Source organism: Ipomoea nil, unplaced genomic scaffold (assembly GCF_001879475.1).
Source record: "Ipomoea nil cultivar Tokyo-kokei standard unplaced genomic scaffold, Asagao_1.1 scaffold1833, whole genome shotgun sequence".
NCBI lineage: Eukaryota > Viridiplantae > Streptophyta > Magnoliopsida > Solanales > Convolvulaceae > Ipomoea > Ipomoea nil.
In genome coordinates, this window is record NW_017618261.1 from 124390 (window position 1) to 144790 (window position 20401).

General features: G+C 36.2%; 3 protein-coding genes across 5 annotated transcripts; 1 reads left to right on the forward strand and 2 right to left on the reverse strand.

Moving 5' to 3' along the window:
- Positions 1 to 1908: 1908 nt before the first annotated feature.
- LOC109192734 (probable cinnamyl alcohol dehydrogenase 1) lies at positions 1909 to 4616 on the reverse strand. 3 transcript variants are annotated; one of them, XM_019343435.1, is made up of 8 exons: positions 4473 to 4616; positions 4139 to 4238; positions 3485 to 3598; positions 3153 to 3383; positions 2792 to 3077; positions 2546 to 2696; positions 2228 to 2460; positions 1909 to 2071 (listed from the first exon to the last, which is right to left on the reverse strand). In XM_019343435.1, the coding sequence occupies exons 2-7, from the start codon at positions 4225 to 4227 to the stop codon at positions 2264 to 2266; spliced, it is 1068 nt and encodes a 355-aa protein (XP_019198980.1). In that variant the 5' UTR covers positions 4228 to 4238; positions 4473 to 4616; the 3' UTR covers positions 1909 to 2071; positions 2228 to 2263. The 3 variants fall into 3 exon arrangements, with proteins under 3 accessions (XP_019198980.1, XP_019198978.1, XP_019198979.1); XM_019343433.1 differs by having other exon boundaries at positions 2015 to 2460; XM_019343434.1 differs by having other exon boundaries at positions 2015 to 2460; positions 4139 to 4259.
- Positions 4617 to 9329: 4713 nt separating this feature from the next.
- LOC109192706 lies at positions 9330 to 11236 on the forward strand. Its single transcript, XM_019343410.1, has 3 exons — positions 9330 to 9497; positions 9840 to 10767; positions 10902 to 11236. The coding sequence occupies exons 1-3, from the start codon at positions 9330 to 9332 to the stop codon at positions 11234 to 11236; spliced, it is 1431 nt and encodes a 476-aa protein (XP_019198955.1).
- A 192-nt stretch (positions 11237 to 11428) lies between these two features.
- Positions 11429 to 16108, reverse strand: LOC109192736 (probable cinnamyl alcohol dehydrogenase 1). Its single transcript, XM_019343439.1, has 4 exons — positions 15974 to 16108; positions 15646 to 15745; positions 14926 to 15039; positions 11429 to 11678 (listed from the first exon to the last, which is right to left on the reverse strand). The coding sequence occupies exons 2-4, from the start codon at positions 15732 to 15734 to the stop codon at positions 11444 to 11446; spliced, it is 438 nt and encodes a 145-aa protein (XP_019198984.1). The 5' UTR covers positions 15735 to 15745; positions 15974 to 16108; the 3' UTR covers positions 11429 to 11443.
- Positions 16109 to 20401: the final 4293 nt, after the last annotated feature.

The window sequence follows — 20401 nt, forward strand, 5'->3', positions numbered from 1 at the left end:
TCGGTTTTAAATTAGAGTTTCATAAGTATATATGTATTCCGGCTTCAAAATGATTTTCCTTATATATATCTACCTATATTGTACTTAACGCGTTGGAGTGGGTTACCAGCATTATTCGCTGAACAGATATATTTGGCTTTCAGGCACAGATGAGTAGCTCCGGAGCGCGCTAGTCGGACCCGTGGACTTAGCTAGTTTAGTTCTTTTATCGGCCTGCGTGCCATGATGATGTACTAGACATTGATTTGAGGATTTCTGTTGTTTGAATAGTTTAGCCTGTGCATCTGAGTCCTCCAGCTCAGATGTGGCATAGCACCCCAATGATTATGTTTAGTTATTCTCTGTTTGGGATTTAATGATAGAATTGCCTTTATTTCATAAGCATTAAAAGTTTTAAAATTTAAGGGTGTTACAGCCGCACCAGGTAATAGCTGGGATTTTGGATTCAACTTAGAAAGCTATGTCTCGAGAACGCCTTCCTGCAAGGTTGCAGTAGGCGCTAGGCGCTAGTCGGGCGCCCAAGCAGCGCCTAGCGCCTTAGCGGCCTAGGCGGAATCTAGGCGGGCGCCAAAAAAATAGTGGTAGACTTGCAGTTTGACAATTTTAATGATGCTGTTTCCAACATTCAATTAAATAACACATCCAAATAAATGAAATAATGATAATTCATAAGTCATAACATCAAAACAATATTAAAAATTAAAAATACTCAAATATGAAATACTCAAATATTTCAATCATCCAAAGATTCAAAGTATCAAACTAGTCTACGGATGTATATATGTCATATTATATATATATATATATATATATATATATATATATATATATATATATATATATATATATATATATATATATATATAGTGATAAAAAATTAGTCAGGCCGAGCTGCTCGGGTTAACTCGACCGAAATGGACGAGTTAACTCGGCTAAGTTAGACGTTAGGTGGCCGAGTTAGGCGCTAGGCGGACGCCTAGGCGGCCGGTCGCCTAGGCGGGCGCCTAGGAGGGAAATCGCCATGGTCTGGGGGCGCCTAGACCGATTTTTGCAACAGTGCTTATAACTAAGGCAATTGGTCTCTCACATTGGATAGAGATAGGCCAATGCAAGTGAAGCCAGACATTGCGCAAGCTGTCCCAAACCCTGGACATTTTTTAGGAGAAGGGGTTGCGCCACTCATTCTCTTAGGTCGTCTCAAAGCGCTTAGTCTTGGGTCAACGAGCTTAGTGGAAAGGTCAGGGGTTTGATCAATAACATCGATTCCGGCGAAAGAGCTGTTCGAAAGAACAAGCAACGCTTTCTAATAGAGGCCTAGCAGCCTCAACCAGAGAGAGCAACCTGCGTCTTTGAGTTGAGGCCGCTGGCGACGCAGAACGAACTACCGATCGTGGTCTCACACACTAATCCCTACAGGTGCACATAGTAGGCCGACCATCGCTTTCCCCGGCCGAGCTGAAGGCAGGCAAAGCCCGAAGGCTGCTATCCCAATAGGCCAGCGGGCGAAACGAGGAGAGGGCTCAACTCATATTTCCCACGTAGTTCGTCGGTGAAACCAACGATTCTCTGCGTTTTTTAATTTTTTTTAATTTTTTAATTTTAAAGTGTTTTTATTTAAAATAATTTTTAAAATAAAAATTAAATAAATTAGCCGACCACATGTGACTTGGCTGAAAAGTTGGCTGGAAAATTTAACAGGACTAAATGTGATACAGATTAAATACTCAAGCACATAATTTGAAAATATTAATAGTCAAAGATCAAATGTGATACAAATTGAATAATCATACACCTAATTTAAAAATTTAATAGTCTAAAAACTAAAACTGATATATGTATTATAGTCTAGGGACTAAAAATGATATTTTCTCCAAAAAAAATTATTTGTTATAGTGACTTCGAGTTAAATCAACTCAAATAGCTAGCTAATCTGATAAAAAAGAAAAACTTATTGTGACAATAACAGACGTCATCGTTTCTAAGTCATGGCCTTTCAGTGTAGAAACTCAAATTGAAACCCGAATGTAACACCACAATTTATTTTGATATTTGTTGCTAAGTATATAAACTGAATATTTAGTACCATAATATAATGTTCATAGCATGGAACTAATGGCTGTCATGTTTCAACAAATTTTGACAAGATGGAACTTTCAATTCAAAGAATCAGCATCGTTGGAGGGCCATCATATTTCTTTGCAACTACCCCCAAACATACATCAACTGAGGAGTTGTGGAAAAACAAAAAAGATGAACATCCACCCTATTTGAGGGAGCCCCCAATGTCAATCACGAACCGATATTTCACATCCTTCTTTATTAATCTTTCAAGAGCTTCATTCACATACTGAATAGGAATAATGTCAATTTCTGGGTAAATTTTCCGGGAAGCACAAAATTCCAGCAATTCTTGTGTGAGCTTTGTTCCGCCAGTAATGCTCCCAGCAATGCATTTCATACCTGCAAAATATTAGACTCACAATCATAACAAGCTGCTGCATAAGGTGAAATGAGCTAAGCGGAGGAGCATTTAGATAATTTATACCCAAGTTTAGGCTTCCGGGGCTAAATTTCACTTCGCTAGGGAACCCCACCAAAGCAAGAGTACCAGCGGTCTTCAACAGTGACAAGTATAGATCAAATGGGATATCTCCAGATGCCGTGTTAATCAGGAAGTCAAATGATTTAGATAGTGCCTATAAGAAGAAAGGTCAACGTGTTCATTTTGTTGCATTTCAGCAAGATATATATCAACACAAACACACAATCCTCCAGGCGTATAGCGTCTTACCATCATCTGTTTTTCATCAGACGAGATCACAAAATTGTCTGCACCAAGAAGATTCAGAGCTTCTTCTTTCTTTGATATACTGGTGCTGAAAACCGTTACTTTCAATCCAAAAGCTTTGCCAAACTTCACCGCCAAGTGACCAAGACCACCTAGTCCAATCACACCCAAAGACTTACCAGGCTGATTCATGTTATGTCGCATCATCGGTGTGTACACAGTAATTCCAGCACACAACAATGGCGCTGCTGAGGCAAGAGGGTAATTTTCTGGAATTTTGTAGCAATACCTGTACAAAATATAGCCAGCATTCAAGTACACTATCACGACTTTCTCAATTCTAGCTCTGTGGAAAAGAATTCACCTTTCATGAACAACAATGTAACTAGAGTATCCTCCCTTGGTGACTGTACCATCTACATCGATGCCATCAAAAGTAAAAACAGATCCCTTTGAACACTGAACTTCTAATCCTTCATTACAATACTCACACTCCCTGCAAGAGTTAACATAAGTTCCAACTCCCACAGGGTCGCCAACTTTAAACCGCTGAACCCCAGAACCAACTTCTTTCACAATTCCTACAATCTCATGTCTGGGAAACAGAAAAACCAAATAAATATAAAATCAAAAGAAGAGGAAGATTAAAAAAAATGAGCATCAAATTGTCATTAATTTATGATAAAGGCATCATACCCAGGCACTAAAGGGTACTTGGATGTTCCATGTATATTCCTTGTCCAGATAACATCAGCATAACAGACGCCACAATATGCAATATCTAGTGAAACATCATCACTCCCAACAACCCTATCAACATTAACCAGTCCAGAAAAGAATTATGACTAGTCAGTCAAAAAATAGCATGACAATTTTAGCATGTGCTTCATCTCAACTAAAAGCCTAAGCTGATAGTTGAATTACACATGTTTATATGCTCAATACCCCTCATGTGGGCAACATGTGAGTGATAGTCTCTTTTTTTATTGGGTGGCGCAAAAATTCAAATCCATGACCTTTGGGATAGGGTTGACTTTGATACCAGACTGAAGCATGTGCTCCATTTCAACTAAAATCCTAACTGATAGTTGGATTACACATTTATGTTTATATGCTCAACACGCCCCTCACGTAGACCATAGTCTCTTTTTTTATTGTGTGATGCAGAAATTCAAACCCTTTGGCATGTGTTTGACTTTGATACCAAATTAAATATGTGCTCCATTTCAACTAAAAGCCTAGTTGATAGTTGGATTGCGTTTATATATTATATATGCTCACAAAGTGGGTGGATTGATAAAATGAAGGGAAGGGGCTTTGAAGGGACTCATGAAAGAGGTTGTGGTGTACCTGCGGCTAAAATTATAAGGAGAGAGAACTCCGGACGGATCTCTGGCAGCCCATCCGAGGCAGTTGTCCGTTGAATGTGAAGAAGCCATGCTTGTAAATTCTGGGAAGAAGAATCACAGTACTAGATATAATAGTATCAATAATCTTACAAGAAAATAAATTATTTGAAATCTTTTTTCCATCTAATTCCATAGCCATTCTTTATCTTTGTTGATTGATAGTACTAATAGACCATAGACACGATAGCAAACACGGGTATAAAAATAAGCAAGTCAAACAATAGCGATTAATAGATTTAAAGATTGAAGCTTTGAAAGATGGGTGGTTTCAGTACCAAATGAACAGCAAGATCCTCCCCGTTTCCGCTTTCAGTTCGAATGTTGACTGAAGATAACGCCTCAGCCTATTATGTTTCGTTGGATTGCGATTGAGATTTACGATCCCTGTGTTCCAGATGTACAGTGGTAAATTAGTACAATGAGGAGTGTTGATTTTTTAGTCACAATTACTATATGAGAATACAATTACTATATGAGAATATTCTTAATAAATCAATAAGTTGACTTTAATTTATTTTGGACGGAATTGGAGTTGTATTTTATCTAAGGGCATTTTTTCTTTTTTCTTTTTTTTTTTTTTATAGAGAAAAAACTAGTCTATTGCACTGATAAGGAACATGATTTTTTCTTGATTTTTTATTTTCAATAAATCAAAATTTTTTGTGGGTTTCAGAGAGAGGCATCAAACGTGTGCAAATCACGCCTTCCAGCACCGTACTGCCGCGCTAAGCATGGCACGTGTATGCTAGGCACATAAAAATAGGGATTGGATTAGGTGTAGATTGGAGAGGACTACATTCATCACCCGACCCATATTATATTTTCTCCATCCGCTCTCGCCCACGACTCGCATCGGGTGAACTTTTTCAAAATCCACTCCCACTTCTTCAGGTGCATGCAGGTGTCTACTCCGATTATCCACCACTTATTATCTTATTAAAAAAATTTTAAAATAATATTTAAATAACTTACATATAATAGCTAATATCTTGTGGTCTAATGACACCCGGATTGGACTCCTATATGAAAGGTTATGAGTTCGAGTCTCAGTGGGGGCGTTATTGGCTCTATGTAGCATACAAAAGAAAAACTTACATATAATAAAATTCACTAATTATATTAAAACATAAAATAATAGAAATATTCAAATATAATATAATAACTAAATTGTTAAGTTTTTTTAAATAAACTTATTAGTTTAGAAATAACAATAGTAAAAAGTTACTCCGTATTAAAAGTTCTAGAAACTTTTATAATTAATTACATACTAGTACTTACTAGTAATTCACCCGCGCGATGCACGGGAAAAAAATTATGTTATTATAAATATAAATAAAAAATAGAAAAATTAAAATATTTTAAATTATTTAATATAATAATATTTTTGAGCTTCCATTGGTCAAGTATTTATTATTTTTATAGAATACAAAATTACAATTAAAATTAAAATTAATATTAAAATTATAATTTTGTATGGTTAATATAATCTCTAATTATGTGCATATTCAAATAAACTTATAGAGAGAAGTTACATAATTACATTAATTTTTTCTTAATCGTATTTCATCTATAGAGAAAATTTCAATTTTGGTCATATGACTATAGGGGCTTTGTTAATTTCAGCACCTGACTTTCAAAAGTGTCAATTTAGTACCTTGACTATGCAATTTTTATCAATTTTGGTCACTCTGGTCAAATTGCCGGTCAAATTTCGCCAGAAAATTTTAACAGTTAAAATAATGAGGGTATTTTTTCCGGTGAATTCATCTTTTCCGACGAATTAATCTTTTAACTGTTAAAATTTTTCGACGAAATTTGGCAGGCAATTTGACCAGAATGACCAAAATTGATAAAAATTGCATAGTCAAGGTACTAAATTGATACTTTTGAAAGTCAAGTGCTAAAATTAACAAAGCCCCTATAGTTAGATGACCAAAATTGAAATTTTCTCTTCATCTATATTATAATTTTCATAATACGAATAATAACTAAGATAATTACATTTGGAAAGCAAATTTCAAATTTTGTATGTGTAAATTTAAACTCTAATTGAACTCATTTTTTATATGATTATATAATATATAGCTATTTTATTTTTTAAAAGTATATTTTTTATATAATATATAGCTATATTATTTTTTAAAGAATTAATTTCACTTTTGGTCCCACGACTTTTGATGTTCTAACACTTTTAGTGCACAATTTTAAATTTTTTTAATTTTGGTGCCTAACTTTGTTATTTTTATCAGTTTTGGTCCTTCCAGCCAAATTGACGGTAAAATATATCTGGATTTTATATTTTAGGGGCAAAATCGTCATCTCATGGAAAGATCTTCAATATTTAAACAAAAGAAAAACCATATTAAGAGGAAAAAAAGAGTTTGCCAATGGTCGAAAATATAAATCCCATAGATCTGTCTGGTTTCTGCCCGTCTTCCACATTATTCTCATCATCAAACACATATAGATATGATTTTACAGGATGATTTTGTTTAGATATTGAAGATGTTGCCTTGGGATGATGATTTTACGTCTAACAATATAAAATCCAGCAACATTTCGCTGTCAAATTCGCCAAAAGGACCAAAACTGATAAAAATAACAAAGTTAGGCACCAAAATTAAAAAAATTTAAAGTTGTGCACCAAAAGTGATAGAACATCAAAAGTCGTGGGACCAAAAGTGAAATTAATTCATTTTTTAAATGTTGTGCTTTTTTTTTTTTTTTTTTTTTTTATAATAAAGGATGTTGTGGCATTAATTGTAACATTAGTTATTTTCCAAACCATATAGCTTTATTATATAAAGGATTTTATTCTATATATATTCATAATGGGTTGCTGGATGGGTTCTAAGCAAGTTTTGTACATAAAATTCAAATCTAACCTAACTCACCATGGGTTTAATTTTTTAAGACCCACACTCGACCCACCACTCACTATCACTCAAAAAACATGATTCATGCGTGACGAATATCCACAGAGTATATTGAAATTACCATTTCTACGTAAAAAGGTCAATTCTTTTTTTCTTTTTCTGTGTCTCCATTCTTTCTCTCTCCTGTTGGCGTAAAAAAAACCACAAAAACCACTACAGAGATTCCACTAATCTATAAATACGCATAAAGGCTCAATGATTTTTGCCCATGATATTTTCAGGCGGTTTTCCTTGTACTCTGTGCTTTCCCTGTGGTATTCGACAAAAAACTATCACGGTTTTGCCCTTACTGTTGCCCAACCTCTGGCGCTTTTGCCCTTACCGATGAATCGGCGCATGAATCGGTTTCCGGCAGGCGTTGGCCTGTTGATGACATTTGCTTTCGTCACCCACGTTGCTTGTTCGGTTTGAATTCTCTATTATGCCCTTGTGAATGGTGTCGTTTTGCCTACGTGTGGTTGGGGTAGAAGTGAACTACTGCTGTTCTTGACCACCCGTTCGCCGAAAGGAACAATGAATGTTCTGAAATGTATGACTATTGTTTAGACTTTTTTTCCCATTTTCGACTTTTACCCCGCACGCACGTCGCGCGTTGTACTATCATTGCGTTTGATGTGCGCTGGCTTCGCCATTTATCATTTATCATTTATCATTTACGAGACATGAGGAGAGATGTACAACTGAGCTCATTTTGCTTTAAGGTCGTCGTCTGTAATCTGCGGGTTGTTTGCCGTTTGCCCAAAATCCTCCCCAGAAATCTTTTGTTTCTTTATGTGTTCGTTGGAATACAGTTTCTGTTGTTGTTTCTTTTTGTGTTTGCTGGAATACAGCTTCTCTTCGTTGTAACGACATTCCTCACGATAAATGTGTTATTTCTTTATGTGTTGACTGTTGTGGGATAGCTCTGACGCAGGCCGCCGTTTCGCAAACAGCTTCTGTGTTCGATGTGTCTTTTATCGGCTATTTTTTCCCCTTGTGCCTGATCTAATCTAAATTAGTATTTCTGTTGTTTTATTAGCTGGAATTGAGTTATATTTTGACCGTAGTTTCTATTTATGTTGTTTTATTAGGTGGGATTGAGTTCTATTTTCACCGGCGTTTCTGTTTGGGTTCTTTCTTTGGGTCTTCGTCATTTGGTCTGAGTTGCACCTGGGCGTGCATTTTGTCACCGTCAAACAATCGTCTTGCTGATATATATCGTGTGCGGTATCGTTTACGGTATATACATTTGAATTGATACTGCCGTATTTTCTGTCGTTATTATGTTCTCTTTTGTTGTCGTTGCTTTTCAACTTCTATCTATATTTTGACTGCGCGTCGATCGATTTTTGACTTTAACGCTTTGTCCTCTACCGGATAGATTGCTGATCTGGAATTGTTTTCCGCCCTCGGTTTATGCTTCGTGTTTTTTGCGGCAGAAATGCAGACGGCATCAAATGGTTTATATTTTCTAATATATTACAGTATATTATATTATATATATATATATATATATATATATATATATATATACACTCCGTATTATATATTTCCTGTTTTTTGTATTATTATTATTATTATTATTATTATTATTATTATTATTATTATTATTATTATTATTATTATGTTATGTTGTCTTAGCCGCGTTGTTTACCGGTTAGGCATGGTTCTAAATTGCGCCGCAAATATATGGCATCAATTAACCGTGTACTTGCGTATATGCGCCGCAAACATATGGCATCAAACATATAGTCGGTGAATAAAGAGGTTCATTTTGGATGGTGTCGTTGTATGCTGAAGGCCCCTAAAGGCGACAACGACTATATGGACTTTGAAACTTGTTATGAACGCGTTGTCCGTTCAAGGTCTCGGTCGTTAACTGACCCAGAACCAAAGGTATCATTGCGCGTTGCTGGCTGCAATTGTCGGCCCTGCAGAGATTCATCGTATCATTAGTGTTGGGCGTACCTTGATAAGCTGTTGTGGAATGCGTGTCTTTTAGACAATTTTTTATACACAAAAACATTACATTTGTATTGTTTTTTTTTTTCCAAACAAATCAAAAGAAATAGGCCAATTTATTTACTGATTTACTGAAATGTTGTTCCCTTTTTGGATGTTCCCTTGTTTAGTTATAACTGTTGTTGTTAGATGCTCATGTTTTCCTGTGCTTTTTGTTGTGCTAAAAAATGGTTGTGTTTGCAGTTTTATTGAACAATGCAGACGCAAGCAAAAGGTCAAAAGCGTTTTACTGCCGAGGAGGCGCGCGAACGGAAGAGAACGCGAACTGCAACTGCATGGCAACGGCTGATTGCTGATGAACGTAATACTATTCCACCACCGGATGTTGTTGCCGGGCTATCAAATGGCCAAGCATCAACTTCTGTGTGTAATGAACATAACACAGGTGCACAATCATATTCTTTTTTTTTTGGGAAATTAGCTGGTTATTGTTTGATTCTTTTATGGTGCTACAACTGACCTTTTTTTTTTTATTTTTTTTTTATTTTTTTTTATTTTGCTTCTTTTGTTATGTTTCTTGTGTTCGCGATCTGGAATGCCTTGTTGTTACTGGAATGTTTTTTCTTTTTGTGAATGTTGACTCACACAAATCCATTTAATTATATTCTTTGCTTATAAATGCACATATTTCTAACAATTTCAACCACGGACATTTATTCATTTATTTGATTACGCTCCTTTATACATTCCTTTTTGTACGACTAGGATTTCGTTTTCTGTTTGTTGGACTTCTTTATCCACTGGGACTGCGATGCAGCTGAATCTATGACTTTGCTGCGTGTACCTGATTATAGCTATTGTGGTGCAATTCGTATGCCTTATGAACAACCTCAGTTCTGCTGTTGCAAAGGTGAAGTTGGCCTTGTGTCAAATGAGATGCCAAACTTATTAAGGCAGATGTATACTGCAAATGATGATGAGGCCAGGAATTTCAGGGCATCTGTTAGGACATACAATAATACATTTGCGTTCACGTCTCTTGTCATACATAAGACTGGCCCGAACTTGTGCAAGCGTAATAAGGGCGTTTATACTTTTAAAGATCAGGGTCAGATGTATCATTTTATTGATGACGTGTTGCCTGATGGTTGCCCTCCGCGTAATCTTCAATTGTATTTTTTTGATACGGATCATGAAATTGAAAAAACACTGAGGTCGTGTTCACGCCTAAATGAAATCACTGTCAAGAATTTGGTCGCACTCTTGGATTGCAATCCGTATGCACGTTTTTTTAGGAGCCTAAAGGATGTGGTCCATTCTGATGAGTTCAGTATTTGTTTGAACTCCTCACCTTCACTTGATCAGAGAGTTTATAATACCCCAACAACTTCGCAGGTCGCAGCTGTCTGGATTGAAGAGTTTGATGGCATTCGTGAAAATAGGCGTATTCGCGTATATGCCCGTTGTGGCCGCAGTCAAAATATTCAATACTATTATGGCTGTTATGATCCTTTACAATATCTGCTATTGTTTCCCCTTGGTGATGTGGGATTGCATGAGGGTATTCAGAAAATTAGACGGTCATCTCATGTGCAACCCGTTGGCTATACAAACTCGGTCTCTATTGTTGCTGCTGACCTAACGACTGCCGATGAATTGATTAGGGCAGAGGATGCGGTCTTTCGTGAAGGGTGTAAGTGGCAGAGTGTGTCCTGCAGAGAATACTACGCTTATAAATTTCAAATACGCTAAGGAGACAGATCTATATTGCTCCATAGCGGGCAGCTATTCCAACAATTTATTGTTGAAATTTAGATTAAATTAAAGTTGAGACACAGCGACTGGATTACTTCAGGCAGAAACAACAATTTTGCCGGGCTGATAACTATCAGGGCCTTGTGGACAATGTTGGTGTTGGTGTTGTTTTTGGAATTGATGTTGGTCGCAGAGTTATTTTGCCGTCTTCGTTCATTGGAGGCCCTAGGGATATGCGGAGTCGGATGCAATGTGTCTTGTACAAACCTGATCTCTTCTTAACAATTACATGTAATCCTAATTGGCCAGAAATCAGGAGCCTTCTGCAGCATGTCGATGAAGCGCAAAACAGGCCTGACCTCATTGCATGGGTTTTCTATGCTAAGTTGCAGGCGTTTAAGGACTAGTGGACCAAAAAGTCTTTTTTTTTTTTTTTTTTGTGATGTTGCGAAATACACTTATGTTATTGAGTTCCAAAAAAGGGGCTTGCCGCACGCTCACTTTCTTCTTATTCTAAGGAACAAATCTCTTGTTGCCTCGCTAGCTTTTGTCGATATCCAGCATATCAAGTACACTATCACGACTTTCTCAATTCTAGCTCTGTGGAAAAGAATTCACCTTTCATGAACAACAATGTAACTAGAGTATCCTCCCTTGGTGATTGTACCATCTACATCGATGCCATCAAAACTAAAAACAGATCCCTTTGAACACCGAACTTCTAATCCTTCGTTACAATACTCACACTCCCTGCAAGAGTTAACATAAGTTCCAACTCCCACAGGGTCGCCAACTTTAAACCGCTGAACCCCAGAACCAACCTCTTTCACAATTCCTACAATCTCATGTCTGGGAAGTAGAGAAACCAAATAAATATAAATTCAAAAGAAGAGGAAGATAAAAAAAAAAAAAGAGCATCAAATTGTCATTAATTTATGATAAAGGCATCATTAGGGCTGTTAACGAACCGAACATAAACGAACGAAGGTTGTTCGTGTTTGTTTGTTAAGAAATTTGGAGTGTTCGTGTTCGTGTTCGTTTGTTAAGGTTTTTGAAAATCCTGTTCATGTTCGTTTGTTAAGCGTTCGTTATTGTAACACTCCCGATTTTTACCACATTTGTAAAACTTAAATGCACATGCAAACATCTAATCATCAAGACATAAAACAACGGAAGCTATATAAAACCAGGGTATGTTATGTCACACCTATCTCATATATAGGTGCACAGGCGGGAAACCTAATCAATTCAACAAGTCATAAAGAGTCAAGGCACACAGGCCGCTCAAAAGGCTCACAGGGCATCAAAACATAACGTCTAGACAAGGTAACTAAGCTATCTATCGATTCAAGTCTAGCGCTCTCGGGCATCTACTCACAACCTGTGGAACAAGGGAAAAACATGGGGATAACACCCGGTTAGCGAACATTGCTTGTAAACCATCAATACGCGTTAAATAGCATATATAGATAAGTATAAGTCAAAACCATTTTGAAACGGAATACAATATATATCATTTCAAAAGCCATAGAGAGAAGTCAACTTCAAAGACTTATTAACACTCTCAAAAGGAAAAGGAATCACCATCCTTACAACAACAACAAGACAAGAAACATGAAAGACAAAACAACTCAAGATGCATTCTACTGATCACAAAGTAGAATACATCGAGACATGCTCATGAGCAAAGATTACACATTCACATAACGACAACTACATGCCGCAGTGACAACTACATGTCACAAGTAACGTAGTTCCAAGTTCCAAGTTCCAACCTTATGCCCTGTTCCAACCTTATGGCTACCCCCGGCCTTATTTCAGTTCCAACCATTACCTCCGAGTAACCCCTGTACTTTTGAGTCCAACCTTATGCCTTCGGGAACCGTCGTCCCCCCACCAACAACCACCAACATTTCCACCAACATATCAGTACACGATGGTACGATTCATTTCACACAACCACCACCATGTGAGCCAAGCTCAAGTAACAACCACCAACATATAAATCATACTCACACAAGTCATCATCATTACCAAGAAGACTAAGATTCCACAATAACCTTAATCAAGTATCAATCAAAGGGTACAACGATTACATACGTTCACATCATAAGAATCAATCAAGAGATCACAACTGAGACATGAAACCATACTCAACAACGATAGATCACAATCCAACACCAAACGATAGTCAACACAAGTTGCCAATCCCAATAGGAAAGAACAAACCACACATACTAGCATTTCAACATCAAACTAGCATGCTTATCAAGCGGGTAAACCAAAAGTAGTTCCAAAGAACATTCAAGACTCACAATAGTCCAACGAATCACAAAGTCGGACCCTTAGCACGATTCAAGACACCAAATCCTACATGGATTCCTAACATACCGTTCTAGACATACGAAACATCAAGAAGACTCACAAATAGCCCAATAAAACAACATCGGGAGGTCAAAACATCAATACCGAGTCAAAAGAATCACGGAGAACAAATCCCCGCCAACAACCATACTTGTTCCCCGCGGGTGGGGCCACGGGTGGACAACCACCCGCGGTTCCGCCCGCGGGTACATGCTCACGATGAACCACGTACCCCGTGGGTGGGGCGGCGGGTAGGGCCCTGCCCGCCGTTCCGCCCGCGGGTACACACCTGTACACCAACAATTCCCTTCGGGGATTTTCAACAACAAGTCCAAAACACCCAAAATCTCACACAAAACAACAATATGACTTGAACCCAAGAAATAGCCAAGCAATGACATTCAAGAACCCTAAGAACAAGCTCTAAACATGCATTACACAAGACAATGCATCAAATCTCACAAATCAACACAAGAATCACAAGTAGAAGCTAAGAATCATCATATAAGTAAGAAAATAGGTTTTGTAAAGCATGAGTTACCTTTGTAGCCTAATAACTTCTTCTTTTCACCCTTAGAAAGCCTTTCCTAAAGCTCCTCTTCCACACCAACTTCATACACAAACCAAAAGACAACAAAGATTCTATCTTTAGAAAAAAAAACACCTAAAAGGAGGTTAAAAACACCAAAAGACCAAGGATCTTACCCTCCCCTATGCTCAAGATGAAGAAAGTAGGAATCTTGGGAGACAAACTTGCAAGACTTGGGTGCTCAAATCCTAGCTTGGAGAAGAAGTTACACCTTTTTAGAGAGAATCTAGAGATTTTTGTGTTTAGATTGTAGGGTGAATGAAATGAAGGAGTGTTGCTAGGTTAGCTTGAACCACAAACCATAGGTAGAAAGACATTCCTACCCTTACTAAAGTTGGAAAGACAAGGGAACAAGGGCACAACTGAAGAAGCACAAGGTACAACCCTTTGACTTAAGTGACTAGTCAAAATCTAGTCCCTCGACTATTGAATTTCAGGATTTTTAAGAATAAATTAACAAAGAGACTAGGATTACTTCTCTAATTAATCCTTGATTAGAGTTTGGATTTACGGGGTGTCACAGTTAATGTTCGTTAACGTTCGCAGACATGTTCACGAACATGTTCGTTAATGTTAACGAACATGTTCGCGGACGTGTTTGTTAACGTTCGTGAACACATTCGCAAACGTGTTCGTTAACGTTAACAAACACGTTCACAAACATGTTCATTAACAAGCACGTACACGAACATATTCATTTACGTTCATGAACACTTAATAAACAAACACTTGCACATGTTCATGATCATAATTCGTTCGTAAATAATAAATAATCTACGTTCACGAACAATAATCAAACAAACAACACAACTACAAAACTAATATAATATAATATAATATATATGTTTGTGAACATGTTCGCGAACATATTAAACGAACACAAACGAGGTTGTTCACGAACATTATTAAACGAACATAAACGAGCTTGTTCACGAACATTAGTAAACGAACACAAACGAGCTTGTTCACGATCTCTTAGCAAACGAGCTTTCAACTGTTCAATCTCTGTTCGTTTATTAACCGAGCTCTAAATTTTGTTTGTTAATGTTCGTTTACCTTAACAAACGAACATAAACGAACGCTTACCGAACACGAACACAAGTAGTTTGCCGCTCTATTCGCTAACACCCCTAGGCATCATACCCAGGCACTAAAGGGTACTTGGATGTTCCATGTATATTCCTTGTCCAGATAACATCAGCATAATAGACGCCACAATATGCAATATCTAGTGAAACATCATCACTCCCAACAACCCTATCAACATTAACCAGTGAAGAAAAGAATTATGACTAATCAGTCAAAAGATAGCATGACAATTGAAGCACCATCTCAACTAAAAGTCTAAGCTGATAGTTGGATCACAAAACTTCAAACTCATGATTTTTTGGCCGGGGTTGTGCTTCATTTCAACTACAAAGCCTAACTGGTAGTTGGATTGCACATATGCTCAACAATGACAAAGTGGGTGGATTGATACAGGCCCTGTTTGGTAAAATGGCTGTTAGCTGATAGTTGTTTGCTGTTAGCTGATTGTGTTAATTAGAGAGTATAAATAGTTGATAACATTAGCTGATTGTAAAAAAGTGTTTGGTAAATTAGCTGTTAGCTGATAGCTGTTTGGTATAATTTTTTTTCTCAAAAGCTAATTGAAAAAGTTGCTAGGAGTAGCTTTTTTAATTTTAGCTTTTTGGAGTTGCAAAAAGCTAATTAACCAAACATTTATATTAATATTTTAACTAAATCAAACAATTAATAGTGGTCAAATAAGCTAAAATTGGCCTATAGGCCAATTTTTTACCAAACAAGCCCACAATGAAGGGAAGGGGCTTTGAGGGGACTCATGAAAGAGGTTGGGTGTACCTGCAGCTAAAATTATTAGGAGAGAGAACTCCGGACGGATCTCTGTCAGCCCATCCGAGGCAGTTGTCCGTTGAATGTGAAGAAGCCATGCTTGTAAATTCTGGGAAGAAGAATCAGAGTACTAGATATAATAGTATCAATTAGCTTACAAGAAAATAAATTATTTGAAATCTTTTATCCATAGCAATTCTTTCTCTTTGTTGATTGATAGTACTAATAGACCATAGACACGATAACAAACACGGGTATAAAAATAAGCAAGTCAAACAATAGCGATTAATAGATTTAAAGATTGAAGGTTTGAAAGATGGGTGGTTTCAGTACGTACCAAATGAACAGCAAGATCCTCCCCGTTTCCGCTTTCAGTTCGATTGTTGACTGAAGATAACGCCTCAGCCTATTATGTTTCGTTGGATTGCGATTGAGATTTACGATCCCTGTGTTCCAGATGTACAATGGTAAATTAGTACAATGAGGAGTGTTGATTTTTTAGTCACAATTAATATATGAGAATACAATTACTATATGTGAATATTCTTAATAAATCAATAAGCTGACTAATTTATTTAGGACGGAATTGGAGTTGTATTTTATCTAAGGGCATTTTTTCTTGCTTTTTTATAGAGAAAAAACTAGAACAAGGTCTATTGCACTGATAAGTAACATGATTTTTTCTTGATTTTTTTTTTCAATAAATCAAAAAATTTTGTGGGTTTCAGGAGAGAGGCATCTAACGTGTAAATCACACATTCGGCGTTCCACGCACCGTACTGACGCGCCAAGCATAGCGCGTGTATGCTAGGCACATAAAAATAGGAATTGGATTAGGTGTGGATTGGAGAGAGCTACATCTATCACTCGACCCATCTTATATTTTTCTCACCCACTCTTGCCCACGACTCGCATCAGGTGAACTTTTTCAAAATCCACCCCCACTTCATCAGGTGCATGCAAGTGTCTACTACGATTATCCACCACTTATTATCTTATTAAAAAAATTAAAAATAATATTTAAATAACTTACATATAATAAAATAATGAAATTCACTAATTATATTAAAACATAACCCAAGGACCTTGTGATCTAATGACATCAAGTTGAACTCCCACATGGGAGGTTGTGGAGAGCCTCAGTGGAGACGCTATTAGCTCTTTGTGCTTCCGTAGGTTGAGAAAGTAGTTATGAACACATACTACATTGTAATAGAGTTAATAGCATTCAAAAAAAATATTAAAACATAAAATAATAGAAATAGTCAAATATAATAACTAAATTGTTAAGTTTTTTTAAATAAACTTATTAGTTTAGAAGTAACAATAGTAAAAAGTTATTAAAAGTTCTAGGAACTTTTATAATTAAGTGCATACTAGTATTTATTTTATTCTATATATATATATATACCAATCGTTATATCGTACGTGCACCAGGGCGCACATAGCAATGTGCGCCTCCGCCTCCTAAAACGACGTCGTTTTGTTAATTTCAGGTATAAAATTCTGTGCATTCTATTATATAATTTTGGAATAAGGGTCAAATAGGCAATTGAATTGCACACCAAATTACAATTAGGCCATCGAACTCAAAAAATATGCAATTAGGTCTTTGAACTACACAAATTCATACAATTAGGTCTAAAATGACCTATTTACCTGACATGTGGGTTGCGAATTTTTTAAAAATAATTAAAAAAAATTAATTTTAAATTAAAAAAAAAAAAAACAGAACGGCCGGAGACGAAATCGTCTCCGACCGTCCTTCGTCTCCCTGGCCATGGAGGAAGGTCTCTTCGTCTCCATGGCCAGGGAGACGAAGGGCGGCCGGAGACGAAATCGTCTCCGGTTGTTCTGTTTTTTTTTTTTTTTTTAATTAATTTTTTATTTAAAATCCACAACCTCCACGTCGGCAAAGTATTAGGTAAACAAGTCATTTTATACCTAATTGCATTAATTTGTGTAGTTCAGAGATCCAATTGCATTTTTTTTTTTGAGTTCGATGGCCTAATTGCAGTTTGGTGTGTAGTTCATTGGCCTATTTGACCCTTATTCCTATAATTCTATACATTCGAAACATGAAATTTTCAGTTATAAAATTCTATGTTTCCAGGTATAAAATTCTGTGTTTCCAGGTATAAAATTCTGTGCATTCTATTATATAATTATGTACATTCGAAACATGGATTTTTTTTAAAGAGTTAAGTGTTTATGTGTATTATGCTAAGAGTTTATGTATATTATGTATTATGTTAGATTATGTGTATTATCCTTTAAAAAAAGGTTATGTGTATTCAATTATAAAAATCTGTGTTTTCAGGTATAAAATTCTGTGTATTCTATTATACAATTTTGTACATTCAAAACATAATTTTTTTTAAAGAGTTAACAGCAGACACACAAAAATGTACAAAACGACGTCGTTTTGGGTAAGGATACACAATGCATTGTGCGTCCTGGTGCACAATATAATTTGTCATATATATATACATATAGTGGGTCACTGAATGGGTTCTAAACAAGTTTTGTACATAAAATTCGAATCTAACCCAACTCACCATTGGATTTAATTTTTTAAGACCCACACTCGACCCCACTCACTACCACTTAAAAAACATGATTTATATGGGATGAATATCTACAGAGCATATTGAAATTACCATTTCTACGTAAAAAGGTCTTTTTTATTTTATTTTATTTTATTTTATTTTTTTTCTGTGACTCCATTCTTTCTCTCTCCTGTTGGCCTAAAAAAAAAACCACAAAAACCACCACAGAGATTCCACTAATACGGAGAAGAATGTATGACCTTCCTCCTCAGCACTTATGTAGTTATGTCAGTTCTTTTCCTTTCGTTTATTTTGGCTCGTAAAAATGAATGATTCGTTAGAATACCAGCCAATAAAAACGAATTACGAATTCGGAAGCTCTGTATCAACATTAACATTACCGTTCCGTTCCTCATTATAAAAATACAGTGAAATTTATAAAATATTATTTACAAGTAAAATTTATAAAATATTATTTCACTACTGGAAATTATTGAATTTCCGACCACCACCTAAAAGTGATCGTCTTAAATCAAGTTGAAAGTAAAAAGTGGTCGGAAATAGTAACAAGGGTTTTTCCGGATACCAAAAGTGGTCGGAACAAGGTTTTCAACTTGATTTAAGATCACTTCCAGGTGGTCGAAAATTTTAGAAATTTCAGTAGTGTTTACACAAAAACGTAGCATAATATAACATGACTTATGATAAGTGTTATAATTATTTATATTTTTTTAGTATTACTAACTCTGTTACAATATAGTATATGTCCATATATACTTTCTTAACCTATTTAAAGCACAAAAAGTCATTACCCTACCCTCACTGGAATTCAAATCTATGACCTCCCGTTTGAAAGAGGACAGAGAACCATAGTTATGCAGCTTGTGTAAAACTATAACAATAGGCATGGAATGATTTAACCAATACTTTAATCGGAAGCGTTAAAGTACTAACCTGATTCCATGAGAGAATGATGAAGCTTTCAACCTTTTCTTCTTCACAACTTCTTTATGCAAGTTTGTAGAGTGTTTTTCAGAATACTTTTCCCTCTGGTCTTTCACGTTAGTTTTCACAATGATAGGATAGGAAAATGCTTATGCCCTTTTATATTGCCTTCTTTACATAACTTACATTCCAATATTGATTATTGGAATTATGGCAATAATGGCCATAAACCAAATATTAAGTAGGCTTAAATAGCCTTATTGAAAGCCAAAGAGAGGGGAGTAATAACCCCTTGATCCGTTACATATTTTATTCCCATTACCTATCACAACGGGATTTTAATTGTCCAGACCACTTTAATACATGGACCACAATAACATTAGAATAAAATATTCTAACATTCTCCCACTTGGTCCATGTGTATCGTTGATGCATTAGGATAACTTTAATTCGCGAAATATCCCAAAACATCAATGAACCTTTACTCAAATTAAAGTTAGCTAGATCATGGCGGTCGCACGTTATTTGAACAACATGTTCCCTTCCATGCATCATAGGTCAACTTTAATTTCGATACTGACAACCATAGGTGCAAACAGAGATATAACATTAATTGAATTCAACGGAGTCAATATATCATAAAACTGAAAACCAAAATTACAATGATAACAAGGCTCTATCCAAAATTCCCATACTCTCCACATGACAGGAGAAGACTTTCGGCGCTAAACCTTTGGTCAAAGGATCAGCAACCATAAGTTCAGTTTTAATATGCCAAATTGACACTCTCTGTTTCTGTACTTCTTCTTTAACTGACAAGTATTTCAATTCCATATGCTTAGCACCCTTAGAGTACTTGTCATTCTTAGATAATAACACTGCTGCGGAGTTGTCACAATAAATTCTCAAAGGTCTAGAAATACTGTCGACTACTTTAAGCCCCGAGATCAAATTCCGCAGCCATAGTCCATGATTTGTGGCTTCAAAGCATGCCACAAATTCTGCCTCCATAGTGGAAGTAGCGATGACTGACTGCTTCGCACTTTTCCAAGAAACTGCTCCTCCAGCTAATAGGAACAAATAACAAAATGTAGATTTTCTCGTATCTACACACCCAACATAGTCTGAATAAGAATAGCCAATCACTTCAAGTGGATCTGACTTCCTATATGTAAGCATGTAATCTTTCGTGCCTTGTAGATATCTTAAAACCTTCTTCGCAGCCTTCCAGTGTTCTATGTCGGGATTACTTTGATATCGACCCAACATAC

What these genes read in the sequence shown, in the direction of transcription:
- LOC109192734 (XM_019343435.1), bottom strand. Translation starts at nt 4,227, where the DNA reads ATGGCTTCTTCACATTCAACGGACAACTGCCTCGGATGGGCTGCCAGA. An exon ending in CTGATGAAAAACAGATGATG is followed by an intron (nt 2,697 to 2,791) that starts GTAAGACGCTAT and finishes TTCTTCTTATAG; the next exon opens with GCACTATCTAAATCATTTGA. An exon ending in CCCCGGAAGCCTAAACTTGG is followed by an intron (nt 2,461 to 2,545) that starts GTATAAATTATC and finishes AATATTTTGCAG; the next exon opens with GTATGAAATGCATTGCTGGG.
- LOC109192706 (XM_019343410.1), top strand. Translation starts at nt 9,330, where the DNA reads ATGCAGACGCAAGCAAAAGGTCAAAAGCGTTTTACTGCCGAGGAGGCG. An exon ending in ATGGCCAAGCATCAACTTCT is followed by an intron (nt 9,498 to 9,839) that starts GTGTGTAATGAA and finishes TTGTACGACTAG; the next exon opens with GATTTCGTTTTCTGTTTGTT. An exon ending in TGCGGTCTTTCGTGAAGGGT is followed by an intron (nt 10,768 to 10,901) that starts GTAAGTGGCAGA and finishes ATTAAATTAAAG; the next exon opens with TTGAGACACAGCGACTGGAT.
- LOC109192736 (XM_019343439.1), bottom strand. Translation starts at nt 15,734, where the DNA reads ATGGCTTCTTCACATTCAACGGACAACTGCCTCGGATGGGCTGACAGA. An exon ending in CCTAATAATTTTAGCTGCAG is followed by an intron (nt 15,040 to 15,645) that starts GTACACCCAACC and finishes TAATGTTGATAG; the next exon opens with GGTTGTTGGGAGTGATGATG. An exon ending in AAGTACCCTTTAGTGCCTGG is followed by an intron (nt 11,679 to 14,925) that starts GTATGATGCCTA and finishes TCTACTTCCCAG; the next exon opens with ACATGAGATTGTAGGAATTG.